Source organism: Hypanus sabinus, chromosome 28, assembly GCF_030144855.1.
Source record: "Hypanus sabinus isolate sHypSab1 chromosome 28, sHypSab1.hap1, whole genome shotgun sequence".
NCBI lineage: Eukaryota > Metazoa > Chordata > Chondrichthyes > Myliobatiformes > Dasyatidae > Hypanus > Hypanus sabinus.
In genome coordinates, this window is record NC_082733.1 from 44,506,221 (window position 1) to 44,531,723 (window position 25,503).

Sequence of the window (25,503 nt, forward strand, 5' to 3'; positions counted from 1 at the left end):
TCTGGATGATAATATGGTAAACTGGGTCAGCAAATTTATAGATGACACCAAGATTGGGGTCATACTGGACACAGGAAAGCTATCAAAGCTGGCAGTGGAATATGAACCAGCTGGAAAATGGCAGATGGAATGTAATGCAGACTATTGTGAGGTGTTGTACTTACATAGAAACATAGAAAACCTACAGCACAATACCAGGCCCTTCGGCCCACAAAGCTGTGCTGAACATGTCCCTACCTTAGAACTACCTAGGCTTTGGGACTATCAAACAGGGTAGGTGAGTGGTAGGGTACTGAGGAGTGTGCTAGAATAGAGGGATCTGGGAATATGGATTCACAATTCCTTGCAAATGGTATCACAAGTAGATGGGGTCATGAAGAAAGCTTTTGGCACCTTGGCTTTCACAAATCAATGTATTGAGTACAGAAGTTGGGATGATCTTAAAATGTTATTTATAAGACATTGGTGAGGCCTAATTTGGAGTAGTGTGTGTGGTTTTGGTCAGCTATCTACAGGAAAGATGTAAGTAAGATTAAAAAAGTGCAGAAGAAAAATACAAGGATGCTGCAGGGTCTTGTAGACCTGAGTTCTAAAGAAAGATTGAATAGGTTAGGCCTTTATTCCCTAGAATGTAGAAGATTTGAGGGGAGTTATGATAGAGGTACACAAATTTATGAAGGGTATGGACAGGGTAAATGCAAGTAGGCTTTTTCCACTGAGTTTGGGTGAGACTACAACTGAAGGTCATGGGCTAAGGGTGAAACATTAAATATTTAATGGGAACGTGAGGGGAACTTCTTCACTCAGAGGATAGTGTTTGTGGAGTGCACTGCCAGCACAAATGATAGATGTGGGGTCAATTTCAACATTTCAGAGTAATTTAGGTAGGTACATGGATAGGTAACAGTGAGATAGAAGCTTGTATGTGTTTTCAAGTTTTGGATCTTCTTTCAATGGGTGAAGAAGCACACTGCAGGTGGGTGAGGTCTTTGATTCTGCTGGCCACTTTACAGCATGGTGTAGACCAGGCATGGGCAAACTACGGCCCGGGGGCCATATGCAGCCCGTTAAGCTTTTTAATCCGGCCCGCAGAACTTGATGAAATTATATTAATAAACCTTGTTAATGTTTTTTCCCCGCAATTCTGGCGTTTTCCCAATAGATGACGCACTCTATATACGTTGACCTTTGTTGAGGTGCAGCGTATTACTCCACATTTGCGCTTTACTCTTTGTTCGGCTCGACCTATTTGTGTGAACAGGCGTTCAGTGTCATGAACATCAACAAAGCCAGCCACAGACCCAAGTTAACTGACCAACACCTCAGATCCATCCTGAGAACAGCCACAACAAAACTAAATCCAGACTTTGATGCGCTGGCTAAAAAGGGAGACCAACAACACTGTTCCCACTGAAATTAAAAATAAGTTTCTTTGTTGTGTTATGTAAAAAATGCATTTGAAAATATTTTTTTCAATAAGCCTTACATGTTACATGTCATTTCTGTTAAGTGATGGACATGAGTAGTGCGCAGGTGCACGTACGTTGTCAAAATAAAAATTGCGCTCCAGATCAAATAACGCGCTCCGCATACTGGCGCACTATCACTGTTCTGTCCTTGTGCTGGTCGTTGTTGAGTTTTGGCACAGGGGACAATTGAATAAGAAGGAGCAAGATAAGTAGACCTGCATCTCCTACCGTTTTTGAAATAAAGACAGTCAGGAGGAGAGTGATGATGATAATATCTTGAAGGATAACAGAATTTTCAGTGCTTTAAAATATTAACTGTTACTATTAAAAAAGCTGTATTTTATTCATTTAATTTTCAGTGTTTTAAAAGTCATTTCAATAAATAGCTAAATACCATGGGACTTCAAAGACAGATATTTTGTTGTAATGCATTTGTTCATTTTCAATTGAAATTAAAGCACATGTTTTCTACATATCCCAAGATATTTTATTTTCTCTTATGAGGTGTATTACCAAAACACTCCGTCCATCTGCTCCTGGTCCGGCCCCCCTGTCAAATTTTAGAACCCTTTGTGGCCCACAAGTCAAAAAGTTTGCCCACCCCTGGTGTAGACAGAATCCATGGAGGAGAGGCTGGTTTCTGTGATGTGCTGAGCTGAGTCCACAACTGTCTGCAGTTCCTTGCAGTCATGATTCAGGATCAATTAAAAATGGTTGAAAGTCAACAGAGACGTACCAAATTTCTTTAGCCTCCTGAAGGAGTGGAGGCATTGGTGAGCTTTCTTCGCATGGCTGTTGCTTGTTATTGAAAGCACATGGTGTCATTCCTTTTGTGATGCCCCTCACAACCTTGAAGTGTTGCAGACATGACCATACAGTGTTGCAAACTACATCTGATTCCTGAGTAACTGGGGAAAAATGAGTATTCCAGGGAACTATTTAAACACATTCACCAAGTCTTCCTGAAACTTGCTGGTCAGGGTTCCCACCCTGGGGTCCAAGGACTCCTTACTAAATGGTATTTGTCTGTGGCATAAAGAAGGTTGGGAACCCTTTCTGTAGAGGAATGTTACTGACTGGCACTTTCCAGGCTACAGGATGCATGCTGAGGGTCGCACGGTAGCTTAGTGCAGCCACTGAAAGGGCTCAGTGGGTTAGGACTGTAGTGCGGAGTTCTGCTACTGGAGAGGGAAAGTCTGGTTTGGTTCAGCAAGCCCCACAATTATTGTACTAGTTTACCACCCCAGAGGGCCACATGAGTGGCAGCAGTGCTATTCGGAACCTAATAGAACAGTACAAAAATCATTGACTATGTATGTAAGAATTAAAACACACCACACTTTTTGTCTTGTAAATAATTTTTATTGTGTATAAAATTTATTTTGATATTAAAATAAACCTCTTTGGTGAAGGAGTACTCAGTGATGAAACTGTGTTTTCTGTACTAGGTCTGTTACCGTGTCCTGATGCAATTATGCGGCCAGTATGGACAGCCAGTATTAGCTGTCAGAGTCCTGTTTGAGATGAAGAAAGCTGGTGTTCACCCGAATGCTATTACATATGGTTACTATAATAAGGTAGGGGCCTTCTGTACATTTACTGAAATATTTTGGTGTTGCTTTTTATTGTAACTAACTTTGCTTATTCTTCCGTAATGTTAAACTTCATGTTTATTGTCATTCAACTGATGAATACAGCCAAACAAAACAATGCTCTCTGGACCAAGGTGCATAACACAGTTCATTTAACTCACACACCATACACTGAGTGATATTACCACAAATAATTAACAACTAATAAAATATATTCCAGAAGATGCATTTACAAATCAAGTTAAAGAGTTGACCACAAAACGCGACTGGCACTTCATAAGTGATGAGACCTGGGTAATGGCAGTAGTTTCTTTGAAGGGCCCAATAGAGTGGACATGCAGGGGACGTTGCCAATAGTGGAAGAGTCTAGAACCAGAGAGTACTGCTTCAGAATAGAGGAATGTCCATTTAGAAAAGAGATAAGGAATTTCTTTAGCCAGATGGTGGTGAATCTGTGGAATACCTTACCAAAATGGCTATGGAGGCCAAGTCTCTGCATATATTAAAGCAGAGGTTAATGGGTTCGTGATTTGTCAGGGCATCAAATGATGGATGAGGCAAGAGAATGGGGTTGAGAGGGAAAATAAATCAGCCATGATGGAGAAGACTCGCTGAGCCAAATGGCCTAATTCTGCTCCTATGTCTTACAGTCTTGTATGTCAGTGTGGATTTTTGTAGTTACTGTCAATGCTGCGTTTTATCACACTTCAGTCCATCTGCAGTAGGGTGGGTGGTTCAGGAGAGCATTGTGGGGGGTGCTGAGAGGATGCAGGGGGTATCGAAGAAAAGTGACATCATTCTGAATATTCCCTCCCTCAGTCGAAAGGGCCATGTCTGCTCAGTGGTCTCTTCAATTTCATTGTAAGCTATAAATTCTTCTGAATCTGATTAAGAATAATAAATCCAAAACAATCTGAAAAATATCCACATTAAATCAATAAGCTAATTGCAGATTTTTAAAATTTCTAGCTTCAATGGCTTATCACCTAGAAGAATCTACAGTGCTTGTAAATTTTCTACTTGCAAAGATGACCTTTTTGGTTGAGCTTGCCTATATATAAATGGTTTATGAATGATATTCCCATCGAATTTACGTTGCATAACCTCATGACGACGGATAACTAATCCATCAAAATCTAGTGACCAGGACTGAAACTTTCATTTCCCTATCACTTGTTCACAGAAAATTATTTATTTTTTCTTTAAAAAGAATGCAAGAGGCACATAAATGATTAATATTATTTACCATCAAGCTTGTGACTTTAAGCTTTAACGCAAGTGAATTGAATTGAGCTGTAGAACTTTAGTGTAGATGAAGGCATTTATAATCATTGTTAGAAACAACGTTGTTCCCAGAGGAATGTTGTTTTGTTTAGCTGATTGAGTGACAATAAACTTGAACGTGAACTTGAAAAATCCAAGCCCTTCCCCATACTCTTAAAACACTGGAATTAAATACAAAACTTACAGCATTGCCTTTTGCTGCGCTGGTTTTCCTCCCTGGCATGTTTCCTTTGTCTTCTAAAGGCACCAATGTACTAGGATCTTGTTTCCATGGGAACTGGGTCTGATAGCTATCTAATTAGTGGTTTGCTCAAGAGTCGGTGTCCTCACTGAATTGGTGATTTATTTGACCCAAAGCTGTCAAAGCTTGTCTTGGCCTTGTCCAGTCAGTGTTTGAGGAGATTGTAAGTGAGAAAAAGGACACAAATAGTGGCTGTGATATTCCCCTTGTGCTCACATCCGGAAAACAGCTGAGATAACAAACCTTCACACCATACTAATTGAAATGAGCACATTCAGCACAAATCAAAAATGGAATTCAGGACTAAGGTGAATCAATACCCTGCATTTCTGGTCAGTCCTGGTGTCACTTTCATATAAATATAAACTGTTTGAAACACAGATTGCGCTACCATCTATGGGAAGAGAAACAATATTTCAGGCCAATAACTCTCCAACAGTACAAGAAGACTGAGGAAACAAAAACGTGTTATATTACGTCAAGAGAGTGAGAGAAATAGGAGAACAAAGGAAACGTCTCTGAAAGGGGTGCTCAGAGTTGTCCAGGTGATACAGTTGCTTACAACACCTCTCTGGAAGAGTGCAAATAGAGGAAGATTAATGTAGGGCAAGTGCTTGGAGCCAGAACTGTGACACGCAGAACTCAGCAGTTGTTGGGAATCTGAAATAAAATACTGGGAATATTCACAGATGAAGGGCACATACGAGGAGAGCGGGGAAGGAGAGAGAGATGTGAGGTAATGATACAAATGGATGATCTTGCATCAAAACTTGTGAATTCTAACAAAAGCAAGAAACACACAAAATACTGGAGGAACTCAGGAATAAGCAGTCACTCTGGTGATGAAGCTCTGGTTATCTGAAATTGTAAACTTTTTAATCTGTCTCACTCTGTACCCCAGTCATTTCTGATCTGAGACATATATCTAAGATTAAATGTATGTAGTTAGTACCTTCTTCATTTGCCTTTGTTTTAAATGCTTCTGTTTCATATAATCTGTAACTTAGACATAGAGCACCAGAAATACTAGAGGTCAAGCAGCTTCTGGGAAGATGAAAACAATTGATGTTACAGTGACTGACCTTTCATCAGATTTGAGAGCTGTTCGTGCGATGGTGTTCGTGCTGTACAGAGCTGGGGGGTGGGGAAGAGGAGAACACCGACAAACTGGTCTGTAGGATGATGGAAGCTGGACATTAGGCAGTCTCCCAACCAGGAGCACATTGGAGTCGACAATGCTGTCACCTGCCTGCTGAACAGAACCTACTCCCATTTGGATAAGTAGGGTAGCACTGTAAAGATCATGTTTTTTGATTTCTCAAGTGCCTTCAATACTATACAGCCTTCATTGCTGGGGGGGTGGGGGGGGAAGCTCCGTTCAATGCAGGTTGGCACTTCCACTGTATCCTGGATAACAGACTACCTGGCTGGCAGAGACCACAGTTTGCGTGGCCTCAGAACTGTGTGTCAGACATGGCTACAAGCAGCAGTGGGACCCCACAGGGGACTGTATTGGCTCCCTTCCCGTTTACCCTGTATGCGTTGAACTTCAGATACATCACTGAGTCATGTCATCTGCAGAAATTCACTGATGACTCAGCAAGAGTTGGGCATATAGGGGGAAGTCAGGAATACATGGCTGTGGTGGAAAACTTTGTCAAATGGTGAAAATTGAATCATCTGCAGTTCAACATCAGTAAGACAAAGCAGATGGTGATGGACTTTAGGAAGACTAAGCTGCATTGCACTGTTGATGGTGAGGATGTGGATGGGGTGAGGATCCACAAGTACCTGGGCAGACCCAAGCGGAGCACCAACACAGTTGCTCTGTACAAGAAGGGCCAGAGTTGTCTCTACGTCCTGAGGAGACTGAGGTCCTTTGGAGTATATAGGCTTCTCCTTCACGGGTTCTGCCAGACTTCTGTCACCAGTACAATTTTCTATATTGTGGTGTGCTGGGGCAATGGCATCAGCACGGGTGATGCCATCAGGGTCAATAAACTGATTAGAAAGGCTGGCTCTGTTATAGGAGTCAAACTGGACCACACCGCAGGCTGTGGTAGAACAAAAGACTCTACAGAAAATCCTGGCAATTCTGGACAATGTTTCTCACCCTCTGCATGCTTTTAGTAATAAACTAAGACAACTGTGCTGCTCTGAGGTCATTCTTACCCTCGGCCATTGGGCTCTATAATGGGTCAAGCTATAGCCAGGGAAGTGATGACTCCCCTCCTATTAGACTGTTTGAGGTAACTTATTTTTTATTCTTTATTACTTCTTTTATCTAATATTTGTATATCTGTGCACTTGTAATGCTACTGTGACACTGTAATTTCCTTTGGGGTAAATAAAGTATCTATCTATCTGTTAGACCATGTGAGCTGACAATGTCGGGTGTTAAGGAATGAGGCAAATAAAACAAATGCTGCGTCTTGGGGAGTGTTAAGAGAGGAGCCATGAACAGCTCTCTCAAAAACAATATGGTTAGTGGTTATGATCTGCCTAATCAAAGGGTGAGGAGCTGGTCCTAAGCTCAAGTTGAGATTCTTTGTAATGATGTGGGTGATCAGTATCCGTGAGTTCAGAGTTGGAATGGGGCAGGGATTTCAAGTGACAGGTGAACAGAACTTCAGAGACCCAGTCTTAGATTTAATGCAGGTGTTATCTAAAGTGATCACACAATCTATTTTGTCTCATTGCTGCAAACTAGGATGCATTGTGAGCAGGAAATGGTTTATAGATTAAGTGAAGTGCAAGTAAGTCATTGAACCACCTGGTGGAGGAAATACTTGGATTCCCAGAGGCTGATGGGGGATAATAAAAGGTCAGATATTGTAGTGATGCTAAAGCAACAAAAGTGAAGGGGTGGGAGTGGGCAGAAGGAAATGTTGGAAGTGAGTGAAAGGTGGAATCAAATCAGAACTAGTGGACATGCTTGTTTATATTCTGTTTTTCATGAGTCCTGATGAAGGGTCTCATCCCAAAACAACAACTGTTTATTCCCTTCCATAGATGCTGCCTGACCTGTTGAGTTCTTCTAGCATTTTATGTGTGTTGTTTTAAATTTCCAACATTGACAGAAACTTTTGTGTTTAGGAAATCAAACCTTGTGTGTTTCAGTTTGGACGATTCAGCTTGTTAGAATGAAGGAACTGGATGCTGAAATCCTCAGGATTTTCCAAACAAGTGGATTCCAGATTATTGGAGTTTTAATATAACTTTGCTCCCTCTTGCTGAAAATGTGTTGTATTACCTAATAAAGTAATCACATCCTAAGATCAAATTAAAAGCTTATAGATTTTATTGAAACTGCTTTACTTAAGATGCTCAGCAGAATATGAGATAATTTCATGGTGTTTAACCTCTGCTTTGACATTGAGCTGATCACATTTGATTTTCTGCAGGCAGTTTTAGAAAGTACTTGGCCATCGAGCAACAGAGGTGGATACTTTCTATGGATGAAGCTAAGGAATGTTGTACTTGGAACAGCTCAGTTCCGCAGAGTTTTGAAAAAGACTCCAACAAACCCGCTACAGGCGCAGGTGCTGTCGGGTAAGACTGCGATTGACCTGAGAGTGAACGCGGTGAAATTCAAAGAGCGTTGTATTGTTGAATTACCACATATTGGCAAATATACTTAAGAGAACACATTTTCCATTGAAAAATGGCTTTATGGACTTTTTTTTTCATAATGCATTCAAGGGATGTAGTGTCCATGGCAAGGCCAGAACTAATTGATCATCCTAATTTCCCTCAGCTCAGTGGTCATGTCACTCAGTGTAGTAAGTTAGACTTCAACTATTGAAGCCATATCTTCAGATTATTTGTCTAAATTTGTGGGTGTTCAGTTTTTTGTTAATGGAAGAAATGTACTAATGGTGAGACCATCATTTAATAACTAACCCTATTTATCCTGGTAAATCTCCAGTGCACCCTCCAAGTGTGGTCTAATGGTGTTTATAGAGCTGCAACATTACTTTGAATTCGGTCCCCTGACTAATGAAGGCCAACCCACCATACACCACCTTAACCTTATTAACTTGCACAGTAACTTTAAGGGATCTGTGGTCGTGGACCCCAAGATCCCTCTGTTCCTCCACGCTGCTAAGAATTGTGCCATAAATCCACGTTCACGTGCATTTATGTTGGAAGTCATGCCAATGTTAGAATAACAGCAAGGTGGGCCGTTTGCTGCTGCAAAGGCACTTTTTTGGTGCAGAGCTATATGTCAGCTTAACTGTTTGGAGTAGGAATGTTTGATTCAACATTTTTTGCGTAAATCAATTCACAATCAAGTATTTTCAGTTAATATAATTTCATTGGAAGTGTTTGTATATTTTTAGGAAATGCTGATTGCCAGTTTAGCTGGAGAAGAATAATTAAATTTACTGGCTTGAGTGAGCTGAGCTAATATTTCAGGGTGGTTCTGCAATTCCGTAATTCCATCCATCTGTGTTCTAGTTTTCTAAGCCCCTGAGCCCAATAACAGCTTCAAGTCACTTATTTCTCTCAGTAATATTACCATTGGTATTAACATCAGACACATAAGAACATAAGAAGTAGGAACAGGAGTAGGCCATCTGGCCCTTCGAGCTTGCTCCAACAGTCAATTAGATCATGGCTGATCTGACCATGGACTCATCTTCACCTAACTCCCTTTTCCCCAGAGACCTTAATTTCCCTATTATGCAAAAATCTTAAATGTATTTTCTGAGGTATCCTCCACTGTTTCATCGGGCAGAGAATTCCACAGAATCACCACTCTGGGAAAAGCAGTTCCTTCTCATCTCTGTCCTAAATCTACTCCTCCGAATCTTGTGGTTGAGTAGTTCCTGAGTTGTAGTCTCACTTACATAAGATAGATTTATAGGATTTGATTGGAATCAGAAATTTGGAATTTTGAGGAAGCCATTTGAGGTGATTCCTTTTAAACGGATTCTGTCACCCAACAAATTTAGAGACCGAATAAATGAACAATATGGGTCAAGACAATTACAGATTTGATTGGTCAGCTGGTATCTAATATTAGCTTGCATGCCAGTGGACTCAGTGCTCCAGTAGCCCAGGAAAGGGATAAGGGTTCTGATTTCCAGATTGATCCCAATCTTGTAGTCCTTTATCTGGGATGATGTGTGTGTGGATGTATAGAGAAAAAGAGAGAGGTGGGGGAATTTGACACTGATGCCAACCATACAGTTAAACAGCATGTTAACACTCAGTACTAGTGTAATCACTGGCTCAATAATGTTTGTTGGCCACTCTGATCCCTTTAGGATGGGAGGGAGAAAAATGAAATTGTCAGTTTGCAGTGACTTGTACTAATCTGTCTGTTCTCCAAGCAGATGGCAGTGATCTGGATGCTGTTAGCCATGACAGCATGGATAGCTCTAATGAAACTAACACTGTGGAGCAGCCCCGGTTCAGCTCGGAGCAAATGAAAGTAGATTCCACTGATGATAGATCTAGTACAGGTACATCTTAAGGTGTCATCGATATCTGTTGACTCAAAAACCTCTCTTTTGTTTTGTTCATTGCTTTTTGCTGCTCCCTCTGGTCTGTCTGCAATTATCTGCTTGTATCCATCTTACGTGGCTTTTAATTCCTGCTTCTCATGCATCTTACCCTTCCATGTAACTCTTTATGTTCGTCTACCATCTGGCATACCCTTGTTTTACTGCTCTCTGCACACAGCCCGGCTTGGCTCTAGCTCCAGCTATGGGTATGGCAGTCAGGAGTCCTTGAATGAAAGGCTTCCTAGTTTTTCTCTTTGGATTTCCTCAGAACTGGCGGATGTCCACATGTTTTCAGGTAATTGTCTAACTTTTTGTCTCCTTTCTGGTTCTGCTTTGACTGACTTAGACTTTTTTCCTGATTGTTACAATTTCTAGCATTTTCCCAGATGTGGTGTATAACATAAGGCATAGGAGCAGAATTAGGCCATTCAGCCCATCAAGTCTGTTCCACCATTCCTTCATGGCTGATCCCGGATCCCACTTAACCCCATACACCTGTCCTCTTGCCATATCCTTTGATGCCCAGACCTATCAGGAAATGATTCACTTCTGTCTTAAATATACCCACGGACTTTGCCTCCACTGCAGTCTGTGGCAGAGCATTCCACAGATTCACTACTCTGACTAAAAAAATTCCTCCTTCCTCTGTTCTAAAACTTGTCCCTCAATTTTGAGGCTGTGCCCTCTAGTTCTGGATACCCCCACCATAGGAAGCATCCTTGCCATATCCATCTTATCTAGTCCTTTCAACATTCAGTAGATTTCAATGAGATTCCCCCCCCCCCCCACATTCTTCTAAATTCCAGTGATTACAGGCCCAAAGCTGCTCGACACACCTCATATGTTAACCCTTTCATTCCCAGAATAATTCTCAAGATCCTCCTCTGGACTCTCCAATGACAACACATCTTTTCTGAGACATGGGGCCCAAAACTGTTGACAATACTCCATGTGGCCTGACTAGTGTTTTATAAAGGCTCAGCTTTTATATTCTATTCCCTTTGAAATAAATGTCAACATTGCATTTGCCACCTTTACCACAAATTCAACCTGTAAATTAACCTTCTGAGTATCTTACACGAGGACTCCAAAGTCCCTCCATACCTCTGATGTTTGAACCCTCTCCCCTTTTGGATAATGGCCCACACTATTGTTCCTTTTACAAGAATGCATTATCATACATTTTCCAGCACTGTATTTCATCTCTCACTTTTTTGCCCATGCTTCCAATTTGTCTAATCCTGCTGCAGCTGTATTGTTTCCTCAGCCCTACCTACCCCTCTACCAATCTTGTGTCATCCGCACACTTTGCTGCAAAGCCATCAATACTGTTATCCAAATCATTGACAAACAATGTGAAAAGTAGTGGTCCCAATACTGGGCCCTGGTGAACACCACTAATCACTGACAGCCAACCAGAAAAGGCCACTTTTATTCCAAGTTGCTACCTCCCACCTGTCAGCCATTCCTCTATCTGTGCCGGTATCTTTCCTGTAATGCCATAGAATTTTATCTTGTTAAGCAACCTTGTGTGTGGCACCTTATCAAATGCCTTCTGAAAATCCAAGTATTTGACGTTCATAGACAAAATATTCCACAACATAGAAACAGGCCTATTGATGCCAACTGTCAGTTCTGTCTATACTAAACCTACATGTCTGCATTAGTTCCTCTGTCTCAGAGGTTCCCAAGCTGAGGTCCACAGATCCCTCAGTTAATGGTAGGAATCCATGGCATTAAAAAGGTTCAGAACCCCTTCTCATTCAAATACATTTCTTGGAACATCTGTTTCTACCACTTCTTTGATATTTCATTGCAGATACCAATCACTCTGCATGAAATATCTATCCACTTGGTCTCTTTTAAACCTTCTCCCTCTCACCCTGGACATGTACCCTCTAGTGTTAGAAATCATGACCCTCTGTATTGCCTTGTACACCTTTCTAGTGACTGGTTATTTACTCCCTATTTACCCCACCAGATTATACCACTTTTCATTACCTGTATTGACCCTCATCTGCTGATAATTTTCCCTTTTCTGCAAGTTTGGGGCTGTCCTCCTGTACTTTTCTTGTAATCGTTCTCAGTAAATATCAGCCCTGTTGTGTCTGTGCACAGCTACGTATCAATTAAATAAAAGCACACATACGGTAGATGGATTTAATTGGTGTATTCACATTGCACAGAGAGCGAGAGAGAGTGAGCACAATGTATGTGCAAAGACAACAGGTCAATGCATAAAGCGGTATGTGTACGAAGCATTTAACTTCTCTTTCATAAACCCATATTCTAATAAACACAATAACAGTTCATAACTAACTTCACCATTCTAAAGATTCAGTCGTTCGGGTGGCACCCTGCTTCTTTCCGGACAGCACCTCTGGACCTGTGGAGTGGCATCAGGTTTGCTCAGTGTCTTGTCTAAGACAGTTCTCAGTTTCTGGTGTCACGTTGCTGTCAGTGGCATCATTACTGAGAGGTAAGTCCAGTGACTGCAATGTGTCCATGGGTTGAGCATCCACGTAACGTCTCCATGTCTGATCTCCAATATTGTCTGCCTTATATCAGTGGTCCAGTTCTTGTGGCTATCCTACTGGGTGTCAACTTGTCATCTTGGTAATCACACGCTAGGACTTCCTGTCCAATCTTGAAGCTCCTCGCTGATTCACTTGGCAACTGGTGGAACAGTTTCTTCGGCACTTACCTCTGGAGATCTCGTTTCAGGAGGTCTATGCTAGATCTCAGATTCCTGTTCGTGAACAGCATTGCAGGTGTTCGATATGGCGTGACATGGTTAGAGTTCCGATACACAAAAAGGAAGTTGTCCATCCTGCTCTTTAGAGAAATGTCCTCCTCAAAATTTCTATAGATGTACCCTCGAGAGCATTCTGACAGACTGCATCACTGTCTAGTATGGGGTGGTGGGGGAACTACTGCGCAGGACCCAAAGAAGCTGCAGAGGGTTGTAAATTTAGTCGCCTTCCATCTTGAGTACCAGCCTATAAAGTACCCAGGGCATCTTAAAGGAGCGATATCGCAGAAAGGCAGCGTCCATTATTAAGGACCTTCAGCAGCCGGGCATGCCCTTTTCTCTCTCATCAGGCAGGACGCACAGAATCCTGAAGGCACACACTCAACGATTCAGGAACAGCTTATTCCCCTCTGCCATTAGATTCCTAAATGGACATTGAACCCGTGAACACTACCTCACTTTTTAAATATATATTATTAATGTTTTTGCGCGATTTTTAATCTATTCAGTATATGTATACTGTAATTGTTATTTATTATTATTTTTTCTATATTATATATTGCATTGAATTGCTGCTGCTAAGTTAACAAATTCAGTGACACATGCTGCTGATAATGAACCTGATTCTGATTCCACGTCTGTTGCTTTAATGGATTTCTTGAATATCTGGATAAACCTTTCAGCTAACCTATTCGTTGCTGGGTGGTGAGGAGCTGACTTGAAATGTCTGATGCCATTTTTTTTCATGAATAGTCTGAATTCTTCTGACGTGCATTGTGGTCTGTTGTCACTCACAAGTTGTTCTGATAAGCCATTTCTAGCACAGATCGTCTCAGAGCGGAAATAGTTTTTCCTGATGTGGTTGACTTCATTGGTACAAGCTCCAGCCATTTTGAATGAACAATCAGGAACATGGAATCCATGAATGGCCCAGCAAAGTCAAAATGTACTCTTTGCCATGGTGAAGACGGCCACTCCCATGGGTGTAATGGTGCCTGTGGGGTGTATTTTGAACTTTTTGGCATCCCGAACAGCTTTTAGCTGAGACTTCATTCCGTTTATCTATTCCCAGCCACCACACATAGTTCCAGGCAAGACTTTTCACCTTGACTGTACCCAGATGACCTTTGTGCAGATTCTCTAACATTCTGGTGTGCAATTTAGAGGAACTACACACGAGATCCACACATCAGCTTTCTTTGACATACAAACAGTTGGTGTCGCCTCACTGAGAATTGAGGACTACAGTGAGCTTCCGTGGTGATGTCATTGACTTTTGACAATGTTGGGTCATTCCTTATTTCTCTTTGTAATTCGGGATTTGTTACCGGCAATTGGTCCACAATGTGGTGTGGAACATTTCTGCTGGGTCACAGTTTGAAGACTTTTCTTTTTCATTTGTCAGCAGTGGAAGACGTGACAAGCCATCAGTATTGCTGTGTTTTGCTTGAATTTTTATGTCATAAGTGGGCTCCTAGAAATAGTGCCCAATGTTGCAACCGGGTAGCCGTTATCACTGGAATTCCCTTCCTGGGATTGAAAATGGACGCAAGGGGTTGCTGACCTTTATGTAAACTTTTGTCCTTAGAGGTAGTGGTGGAACTTCTTCATTCCCCAGGCTAAGAGCCTCTCGGTCAATCTGTGCATAGTCGCGTTCTGCGCTCATCAATGATCTTGAAGCAAACACAATTGGTCTTTCAGATCCATCTTTCATAAGTGTGACAAAATGGCTCCAGTGCCATAGGGGGATGCATCACACACCAGTGTGATGGGTCATGATGGGTGAGCAGGTCTTCGGATGTTACTAGTCTCTTAGTTTCTTTGAAAGCTCTATTACATCTTTCTGACCATTCCCACTTTGCTCCTGTCTGCAACAGTGCATTCATTGGATGCAGCACTGTAGCAATGTTAGAGAAAAACTGTTGGTAGTAGTTTACAAGGCCCAAGTGTAATCTGAATTATGATTTTTCCAGTTGGGCGCCTGTAGCACTGCTTCAGTCTTCTTTTGTGACTTATGTAAACCATGATTGTCAATGACATGTCCACAATATGAGATTTCATTCTTGAAAAACTTACTTTTCACTCTCTCTTTGTGCATAGACCATACTCACTCAACCTGGTAAGCACTTTACCGAGGTTCTGGAGGTGCTTTTCATTATTTTCACCAGTTATAATGATGTCATCAATGTAACATTGTATTCCTGGGATATCTTGGAGCATTTGGTCCATTGCTCTTTGCCAAATTGCTGGAGCTGATCCAACGTCAAAGATGAGATGATTATACTGGAGCAGTCCCTTGTGAGTGTTGATTCTGAGGAACTTCCAGCTTGACTCCTCAATCTCCATTTACAGATAGACAAGTCAATCTTTGAAAACCTATGCCTGACCGCAAAAGATGTAAAAATGACTTCTGTTCATGGCAAGGAGTGCTGCATAGTATGCAGCACCAGTTTGATGCTCACTCGGAAATTCCACATATGTGAAAGGTCCCAGCCTTTCCTTTCCTTGATCACTGGGACAATGGGCGTCACCCAATCACTCCACTCATCCTTGGAGAGAATTCCAGACGCCTCCAAGCTCTGCAGTTCAGCATCCACTTTAGGACGTAGTGCATAAGACACTGGACGCTCTTTAAGGAATCTTGATGTTGCTGCTTCATCCAGTTCAATTCTGGCCTTCATGCCATTGAGTTTACCAATCACCTTCTCAAACACCTTCTCATTAGCATTAAGCAGCTGTGCCAGTCTCTGGTCAGTGCCACCATTTGGCCTGCCATTGCCTGTTGATGCCACACTGAGAGCTTTGTTTGAGTGCCAGTCTAGTTGAATGAACCATTTGCATCCGAAAAATGCTGGCCCTCCACTTCTCATTACATAAAGCTCTGTCTGCTGTGTTTGGCCTCCATGCGTCACATTTGCTTTCAGTTTGCCTTTGGGAGACACTTTCACTCGTGTAAGCTTTTAGCATTGTTGAGGTCTTCTTTAATGGTATCTTAAAATAGTCTGTTGTAGTCAGCCTCTGAAATTATAGACAAGCTAACCCTGTATGCAGCCCCATTTTCAGTTTCACACCAGACGCATCTATTATGATCTGCTTCAGTTGTCCCATGCAGTTCTAGACATGACAGTTCACCTTCGTCAGACTCTGTTGTCTGATTCTGTCTTTCATTTGGTAACTTTATGCATTTGCTTAGTTTGTCTTTGAGATTTTTCACTTAATTGTGCTTTTTGTCTGCCTTGCACACTCTATGTGGCCTTGTCTGTGACTCTCTCTGCAGAATTTTTCTTTGAACCAACAGTCATTTGCATCTTGGGAGGATTTGCCACATCGATAACATCTTTGGCTTTTTGCACCATTCAGGGACATTTTATGCATTTCACATTCTAATCCCCTTTTCTGTAGTTCTGCTGCATCCTTTGCTGCAGACTCTAAAGATATTACAATGGTCAATGCCCGTTTTAAGGTTAGGTCTGTTTCTGACAGTAGCCTCATTTGAGTGCTTTGACTATGCATGCCACATATGAGCTTGTCCCTTAATGCATCAGAAAGTCCATCTCTAAGTCACAGTACTGGGAAAGTTTGAGCAGTTCTGCATTGTATTCAGAAAGGCTTTCAGCTTTTGAGTGGTTCCTTTTGTAAAATTGAAATCTGTCAGCTATTACCAGCGGTTTCAGGCTCAAATGAATTTGTAAACTTGTAACAATTTCATCAAAATTCTTGCTTGCTGGCTTTTCAGGGGTTATTTTGTTGATGGTTGATAAGAGACTCGACATCCGAGGACTCATTAAGCTAAGAAACGTGGGGGCTTTCTTTTGGTCCTCCATGTTGTTCGCATTACAATACAGTTCAACCCGCTTGATTTCTGACTCCCAGCCTTCATTAGTGCTATCAAGTTCATCAGCTTTCCCAACTGAAACCATTGTCATGTTATTTTCTCTTTAAGTTCTGTGATGGCCTTCTGGTGCTGTTTAAGTCTCAGTTCATCCTGTAACTGTCAGTGCAGTCGATGATATTTTCTGACATTCAGGTTCATACTCATCTCCAATTTGTTGTGTCTGTGCACAACTACATATATATTAAATAAAAGCATGCATGTGGGAGATGACTTTAACTGGTGTATTCACATTGCAGTGAGAGCAAGAGAGAGAGAGCAAAGCACATGTGTAGACAACAGGTCAATGCGCATGAGCAGATAACAGATCAATAAGTAGTGCTAAGGGGTAGAGTCATTGCTCTAAAAGAAGTAGATTCATACATTACAATCCCCATCACTGAATTTGCAATCATTCACATATTTAGAAATAGTTTTTAATTCCAGAGCCAGAATCATGAATGTAGTGAGAGCGTCAGTAATCAATGTTCACTGTGAATAACTACCCCGTACACCATCTCGCTGTGTTCTGTTCTGAACCACCTACCACAAGCCATTCTGCTGTTGCTGCTGCTTTGGCATTTTTGAACCTTTGTCGTAAGACTGTTTTGGTTACCTTAACCAAACTGTTTAAAATGTAGGTAAATTACTTTGACAGCGTTTCTATTGTCTTTCTGTATTAATACCTCTTCAAACAATTTAGCTTGTCAATCAAGAGTACATTTATCTCTCTCCTTCAAAAATCCAAAATCACTTTAAGTTGTTTGCTTTAGCTGTTGCTGCACCTGAAGCAAGGTGTGCGTATGAATAACTTTCCAAATAAGCATTCAGTCAGACATTTCAACCTCACTCAAAGTATTTGTAACTCATCTTGGTTCGTGCTCCATTGATCCTAAAAGCATTTTCCAAGTAAATATCTAAAAAGGTCCAAGTTGATACATCCTCTCAGTTATTGGCTTTCCTTCTGTTTGAAAGCTATGTTTGCCAGTAATAATCTGCATCTGTTTATTTGCTCTATGGCCAGGATCAGCCTGGAACTTAATGGTTAGCACAACACTTTACAGAGTGCCAGCTGTAAGATCTAGGTTCATCTTCCGATCCTATCTGTAAGGAAATTGTGCATTCTCCCCTTGACCGTGCGGGTTTCCTCCGGGTGCTCCGGTTTCCTTCCAAAGATGTGCGGGTTAGGTTAGTGAGTTGTGGGCTTGCTCTGTTATCACCATAAGTGTGACGACATTTGCTCAGCACAATCCTAACTGATTTGATTTAACACAAAATGACATATTTCACTGTATGTTTCGAAGTATATGTAAAAACTCTTTAATGTGGTAAACCTGCAACTGTTTTCTCTTGGTATGGCTCACTTTCACTGTGTGAGTGAAGTGTATTTGGGGTTTGCAATATCACAGCTGGTGATTGTGGTTACTGATCAATTTCATTTATTGTCATTCAACCATTACACATATAACAGACTGAAGCAGCAAACCACAGGACCAAGGTGATCATCTGAAGAGTAAATTCTTCTTTGGATTTCTGACGGTGTAAATTATTTGTCTAATATTTGTATACCCCTCTTCCCTTTACATAAAAACAAACAAAAAGAAGCACGAGTCGGCCACTTGGCTTTCTGACCTGTTTTGTCATTCACTGTGACAGTGGCTGGTGATCTACCTCAGTGTCAATTTTTACACCATTCCCATAACCCTTAATGTCCAGGAATCTATCAATATTTGTTTCAAATAAATATAATGACACAACCAACACAGCCCTTGGTAGAGTATTCTGAAGTTTCATCATCTAGTGAAGAAAATTCTCCTCATGATTGTCCTTAATAGCCTGTGCCTGTCCTGAAACTGAGTCTCCTGGTTCTGTAACCCTCAGTGAGGGGAGACAGCTACCCTCCATCTAGTCAGTCAAGTACTTGGAGAATTTGTATGTTTCATTCTGCTAAACCTTATTCAGTGTATTCCAGCTCACTTCATACAACACCCTGCAATTTTGTGAATGCTCTCCCTCTGTGACAAGTACATCCATGGGAAAGGAGATCAAAGCTGCACACAGTACTTTATATGCATTCTCAGCAACATTGCAAATAAACTTCCTTATTCCTGTATTCAAGTCCTTGGGTATTAAAATCAGTGCAGCATTTGCCTTCCTAACAGTTTATTGCACCTTTAGTTTGGCCTTTAGTTGACAGGCATTTATGCATGTTACATGCAGCTAAGTGCATAACTCCACAATTTTGTGCATTGATATTTGTTAGACACAATCTCATCCACTCCCTCAGCTCATCCAAATATTCTTCAGACCCCTTTTATTCTCCACCAGCCAAATGATTGATATATGTAGATTGTGAGCAAGTACCCAATGCATCACAGACTATCATCGAGATAAAGAATGCTTTGTGCTATTCTGTTTCCTGACTGTTATCTCTCCTTCATCCTGTACATTCTGTGTTTCCTGCTGGATTCTCTCCTTCATCCCGTATATTGTCTGTTTCCTGACTCGTGTCTCTCCTTCATCCCGTACATTCTCTTGTTTCGTGCTGAATTCTCTCCTTCATCCTGTATATTGTCTGTTTACTGACTGTCATCTCTCCTTCATCCCATGTATTGTCTGTTTCCTGACTGTCGTTCTTCCTTCATCCCGTGTATTGTCTGTTTCCTGACTGTCGTTCCTCCTTCATCCCATATATTGCACCCAATCCCATGTGTTCTAAATCTGCACGCTAACCTCAAATGTGGCCCTTCTCAAAAGCCACCACAGCCACTGGTTCTCTCTTACCTGTTCTACTAGTTTCATCTTCAAAAACTCACATCACTTTTTTGCTTTTTCATAAATCCACTCAATCGGATTGATTTTTTCCAAGTGGCCTGTTATTCCATAGTATATGATGGTTTCCGGTATTTTGGGGGCTATTATAAAGGATGTTATGATTCGTTGATAAAGGCAATAATCAGCACTGTAATGGTGTTTTATTTTTGTCGTTCTAAGGTGGACAGTCAGATCTAGGATACAACTCATTATCGAAGGATGAAGTGAGACGGAGTGAAGTGCCTTCAGCCCTTGGCTCAGAGCAGTCTGCTGTGTGTCAGCCAGTGGACAAGGATGACAAGAAAGAGAGCGACTCCAGTTCATGTACACCTCAACTCTTATTCCTTTGTAAAGCGTATCTCTGTGTATGGTTCACTTAGCATAAACTGGCTGGATTTGATGGAAAATTTGATCACATCACATGATGGTGGAGATATTTCTCTCTTTGTGCATTTGGCCATGCTTGAGTTATCCAGAATTAAGGTCTTGGTGTCTGGGAGGTATTGCTAGACTATGGGAAGGTAAATTGAAAAGCTCTGGGAGTAATCGTACCTGCAGTTGGGAATAGGGATGATTACTGATTCTGCAGCCCCTCAAATCCAGATCAGAAACAATCAACCATCTGGTTTGTAAAGTAAGTTTATATTTCACAAATTTGACTCCTGATGAAGGGTCTCAGCCTTGTTTATTCCTATAGATGCTGCCTGACCTTCTGAGTACCTGAGCATCAAGGGAGTTGAGAGGGATTAGTCAAATAGCAAGTAAAAGATCAAACAGCTACCAAGTTAGTTTCAGTTGTTCCTGAATTCCTGAAAGTGAAAGTCAAAGGACTGAATTTATTTGACATCTTAAACTATGGAATTGTAGTGCAAGAGCCTCAGAAGTGTAACCTAAAACACTAGATCAGATTTCAGCTTCTGGACCACTCCACTTTCCATTTGATTCGGATGATCTATTCTGGGTTCATTGTAGAAGCTAGTTTCCAATTTCTCAGACTACCTAAACAGCAACTGTACCCTGAATTGATAACCAAGGTCACTTTATTACTGATGTTTTATTTGATTAACTCAACATGTAACTAAATTATAAACCCAAGAGATTCTGTAGATGCTGGAAATCCAGGCCAACACACAAAGTACTGGAGAAACTCAGCAGGTCAGGCAGCAACTATAGAGAAGAACATGAGCCCATATTTCAGGCCGAAACTTTTTATCAGGAATAGCTGATGAGGGTTCTCGGCTGAAAACATCAACTCTTTATTCCTTTCCATAGAAGATGCCTGATTACTCTATTCCTCCAGCACTTTGTGTGTGTCACTATACAGTGTTTTCAGATAAAATGTTTTTGTTAATTTGCACTATAATTATTTTTTTTTGCATTACTTCCAGTATCTGAATGTGAAAGTGCAAAGGGCAGTGGAGATTGTCTGCCGCATTTGGAATTTCAAGGAAGCAGTAGCAAATTGAAATCAGTTTCCAGCATTGTGAAGATGAATTGCAACTTGGAGACTGCTCAGCCAAACCCTAACACCGAGGAAAACAATGGTGTGTAATCCTGGCATGTTTCATATCAGGAAGTTCCATTTAAAGATTATTGCAACTTTCAAAGCTTTTCACTAATGGAAATATTTAACTGTGCTTTAAAATCAAATGCATGGATATATTACATTTGTCTTCAAGGTAAATCCAGCCACAGCTATTCTCCAGCTTTTTCCATTAGCCCTCCAATTTTCTCCTTCAAGCGTCTATTTACTCTCGTTCTTAGCTCCCGAATTCTGTCAGCACGATTAAACCAAGGTTCTGCTTGTTTCATCGTGTGAACTTTCTGCAGCCTCTCACTTCGGTCCTTCACTAAGGCACCAGCGATGCAGTGCAGAATTCTAAAAACATGTCAACTGCCACAAAAACACTGTCCTCCCAACTATCTCTAATCCCTGATCACAATAGCTTGTTATAAGCATTCTCTGTTCCCCTGCCCCCTCCCAGGCTTACCGATGCAAGTGAAAGTAAAGTTATCATCAAAGTATGTACGTGTCACCAGATACTACTCTGTGATTCATTTTTGGCAGGCAGCTACAGGAAATAAAGAAGTACAAAAATATTTGAGAAACCATAAATAACAAAGACTATAAACAACCAATGTGCAAGGGAGAACCATGTGTATGGCTGAAAGATCCTGGAGTGCTGACGTCTTTATTCTGTCTGCATTGTCCAGGGTGATCCTTTTAAAATGAGATGCACCTAGGGCACTGCTGCACTCCAAGCCTGGTCTGCTTGGACTACTGTCTGTTTGTCCTTTATGCCTGCTACTGACATCCACTTACACTGTGGAGTGACCCCACTGTGAAACATGCCCCCTGGGCAGATGCTGTGACAGGACACCAGATACTATGTATGAACTCTGGAGCTTGCACTCTTGCAACTGACAACACTTCCTGCCTCTGTAGTCACGCATTAGGGTTGTATTTTCTTATGAGTTTACATAGATTCAGCATGTCACCAAAAACTTCGACAAACTTCTATAGATGCACAGTGGAGAGTATATATCACAGCCTGGTATGGAAACATCAGCAGTCTTGAACAGCAAACTCTACAGCAAGTGGTGGGTGCAGCCAAGGCCATTACAGGAAAAGCCCTCCCTACCATTGAGCACATTTGCATGGAGTCCTGCCAGAAGAAAGCAGCTTCCATTATCAAAGACCTCCACCATCCTGGCCATGCTCTCTTCTTATTACTACCATTGGGCAGGAGGTCCAGAAGCTGTAGGTCCCATACCAACAGGTTCAGGAATAGTTATTATTTTACAGTCATCAGGCTCCTGAACAAGAGTAGATAACTTCATTCACCACAACTCACTTTCAATAACTGTTTACAACTCATGCTCGGTTTTTTTAATTGCACAGTTTGTCTTTTGTACATTGGTGTTTGTCAGTCTTTGTGTATAGTTTTTCATGAATTCTTTTGTATTTTTCTTTACTGTAACTACCTGCAAGAAACTTTACAACACTTTTTGCTTTTATTTTTGAAAGCATTAAATGTGAAATGGACTGAAACACACTGCAGTATTTAACTGAATTTAAGATGTTTACTATTTGTTCACAGGTAATGTAGCAGACATGCTATTTACCAGCTCCTTCGATAAAGCCACTTATCCTGAACCTGGACTAGTGCAGAGCAACAGTTTACGCAAGCGGCACAAAAGTGCCGTGGAGCCTGGCCTACAGGAACAAATGATGTGGGGAGGAAGAAACCGTAACCTCAGTGGCGACATTTACGCAGGGCTGATGGTGCACAGAGGGAGAGTGGCCAGTGACCCCCGGGAAATGGCAGAGAAACTGGGCGCTGACGCCAAAATCCTATCAACCGCTTTACAATTGGCTACAAGGCCAAACACGTTACAGATTGGCAAACATGAGCATGTGCTCGAACAGGGAAGCTTAAGCCAAGAGAAAGAACTGAGTGATGAAGATACCCCGTTCGAATCAGATGAAACATCAGTTAATACAGAGGATAAAACAGACTCTCCTGCCATCTTTGATTTGGAAGATTTGGACAGTGAGCCTGATAATGCAAAGTCTGATGGAAAACCACACCAGGACCTGAGGCAGCTGCCTAAGGAGTTGCAGAGGAGTCAAAGTGCAGCAGCAGGGGTCAAGCTGGCAGAAAGAAAGGGAGTTCAAAGAGGCTACGACCCCCTTTCTCTACTGGCTGCAGAAACTGATCAAGGGAAGGAGGACGATGAAGATGAAGACTATGACAAATGTGTCTTCACTCCTTCAGCCCGTCGGAACTTGGCTGAAGAAATAGAGATGTACATGGACTCCATGAACAGCCCCTTGTCTAGCCGCACACCTAGTCTGGATTTCTCAAAACCAGAGGAAGAGAGCAGCGCATCAGTTAACATCAGAGCACTGCCTGCCATGAAAGGATCGAGGCGATGTAGCCTCCCATCGAGCTCGCCCAAATCAGCGGGGCTCTCTCGCTCCAGAACGTTTCAACCACAAACAAATGCCCGGCGAAGAGACAGACTTTGGTCCTCCCCGTCGTATTCTCCAAGCAGCACCAGGAGAGTAGGGGCTCAGGAGACTGGTAGAGCCCTGACCCTCATGTCACCACCTCCTTTTAAATTAGACTCTTTATTGCCACCCACCTTTGATGTGCTAAAACACAGCATGTTCTCAGCAGGGAAAGGAGTGGCAGAAAAGGCAAGCAAGTGGTACACCAAGTTAGCAACATACACTGTACCTATCAAAGAAAACGGCAAGGTAGGCAACTTCACAATGGTGGGCATTTTAAACAATGCATTTGAGTTTCCTTAAATAAATTGTAGAGTTCATTAAAAATCACCTCAGACAGATTGGCCCAGATGGTGTCTGTTATAAGTCTGATATGTAGTGCAATCACTCAAATCAAGTATGATGTTCTCCCAAGGGTTTCTCTACAGGTGAGTCCTCCGGTGGCTGTAGAGGCCAATCTAGGGTCCACATAATCTTGAGTAGTGTTGGCGAGAGTAAATGTGCCTGTGGTTAGTGTCTGGGTCTTTTGGTTGTTCAGTCTCTCCTTTCATAGCTGCTGCTTGTTCTCTTTGGCACAGTGGAGATCACTCTCATCAACCTCTTGAACAGGTTTCTTCCAGTGTATCTGTTGAGTGCAATGTCTGCCCAGTTTTTCGATGTGTCAGGTGTAAACAGGGGTTTTGCAGATGCTGTTAATGTCTCAAACCATAACCTGCTTCTGGCATTGTTGGTCTTTTTAAAAGTTATGTTTTGTAACCACAAAGCATAAAACTAATTGAAAGGAAAACGAGGGAGTCAGGAGATGTGAGTCTTAGTTTGTTTTTACTTTAAGCAAGTTGTGCACATACAACATATGTGCATAATACTTTTACAGATAACCCCCAATGCATTAAGCAAACAGCAAAGAGCATTTAATCAAACAATTTATTTACAATCTTATCCCAATATTATTGAATAATTAAGTACACAACACTCTTCCCTTCTTAGTTTCTCCGTGGTGGTTGTTGGAGTTGACTCTGAGACTGCAGTAAGTGGTACCGACAGCTCTGGACACCTTTCTTGCCCTTTTTTCGGTTTTTCCCCCTGGATCTACTTTGATCTTTGCTTCTCTCCCAGTTCCGTAGTCTTTCTCTCTCTCTCTCTGTCCTATTCTTGATCCCTTTTGCAGGCATGCTGCCTTTCCTTATCCGTGGTTCTCTCCTGATCCCTAGCGTGGGTTCGCTCACAGTTCCAGTCGCACTCACACTCTCATTCCTGCTCTTTTTCTTCTTTCTAGTTTAAGCATCTTGATCTTGGGAAGGTGCGGTTAGTTCATTGGAGTATTTTCTTATTAATCTTTGTATTGCTCTCTTTACAATCTGATCTGTCTTGGTTTCTTCATCCACATCCTGTGACAAATACTTTGTTTTTGTATATTAGCTCCTTTCTTTTTGGCCTTCCATTCATCCAGCTAGGCTTTGGACTTTGCATCTACTTTTATAAGCAGCTTTTTGTCTCCCACTTGAAGTTCATGCAATAACCTTAATGCACATGGAATAGATTCTGGTTCTTTATACTCACAAAAGCTGAATACTTGCAACTTTCCTAAAGCTCCCTGAACTCTCTGATTAACATATCAGAAGCTTTCTCAGATATGTTACCTACAAAACTATTATAGTCGGACCACAACTTTTACATTTCCTCTGAGCAGCATGGTCCTTTGGGCCAATATGCTTTCCAACCAGTCATAGGTTGGCAGCAACACCTGTTTACCCTCTGTTAGGCAACAGTTCATGGTGTTTAGCATGGAGACAGCTGTGGCATCATCCAGTACTTTTCTGAATTCGCTTTCAGATGGCTTCATTGCAAGGGATGTGGCATGCAATTGGTAGATGGATCTCCAATCAAGTTGTAGTTGTCCCAGCCTATCATGTCCCCACAATACTGGCCCTCCTGTTTTTACCACATACAAG

General features: G+C 41.7%; 1 protein-coding gene across 2 annotated transcripts in view; it reads left to right on the forward strand.

The window, feature by feature from the left end:
• dennd4a (DENN/MADD domain containing 4A) overlaps window positions 1-25,503 on the forward strand; it is a 170,722-nt gene that overhangs the window by 115,018 nt on the left and 30,201 nt on the right. Inside the window, exons 17-22 of one of the 2 annotated variants that reach the window (XM_059953083.1) lie at window positions 2,918-3,046; window positions 7,991-8,138; window positions 9,926-10,057; window positions 19,717-19,860; window positions 20,925-21,080; window positions 22,638-23,800. In XM_059953083.1, coding sequence (XP_059809066.1) covers window positions 2,918-3,046; window positions 7,991-8,138; window positions 9,926-10,057; window positions 19,717-19,860; window positions 20,925-21,080; window positions 22,638-23,800 — 1,872 coding nt within the window. The remainder of the gene's footprint in view (window positions 1-2,917; window positions 3,047-7,990; window positions 8,139-9,925; window positions 10,058-19,716; window positions 19,861-20,924; window positions 21,081-22,637; window positions 23,801-25,503) is intronic. The other variant, XM_059953084.1, reaches the window with a different exon arrangement.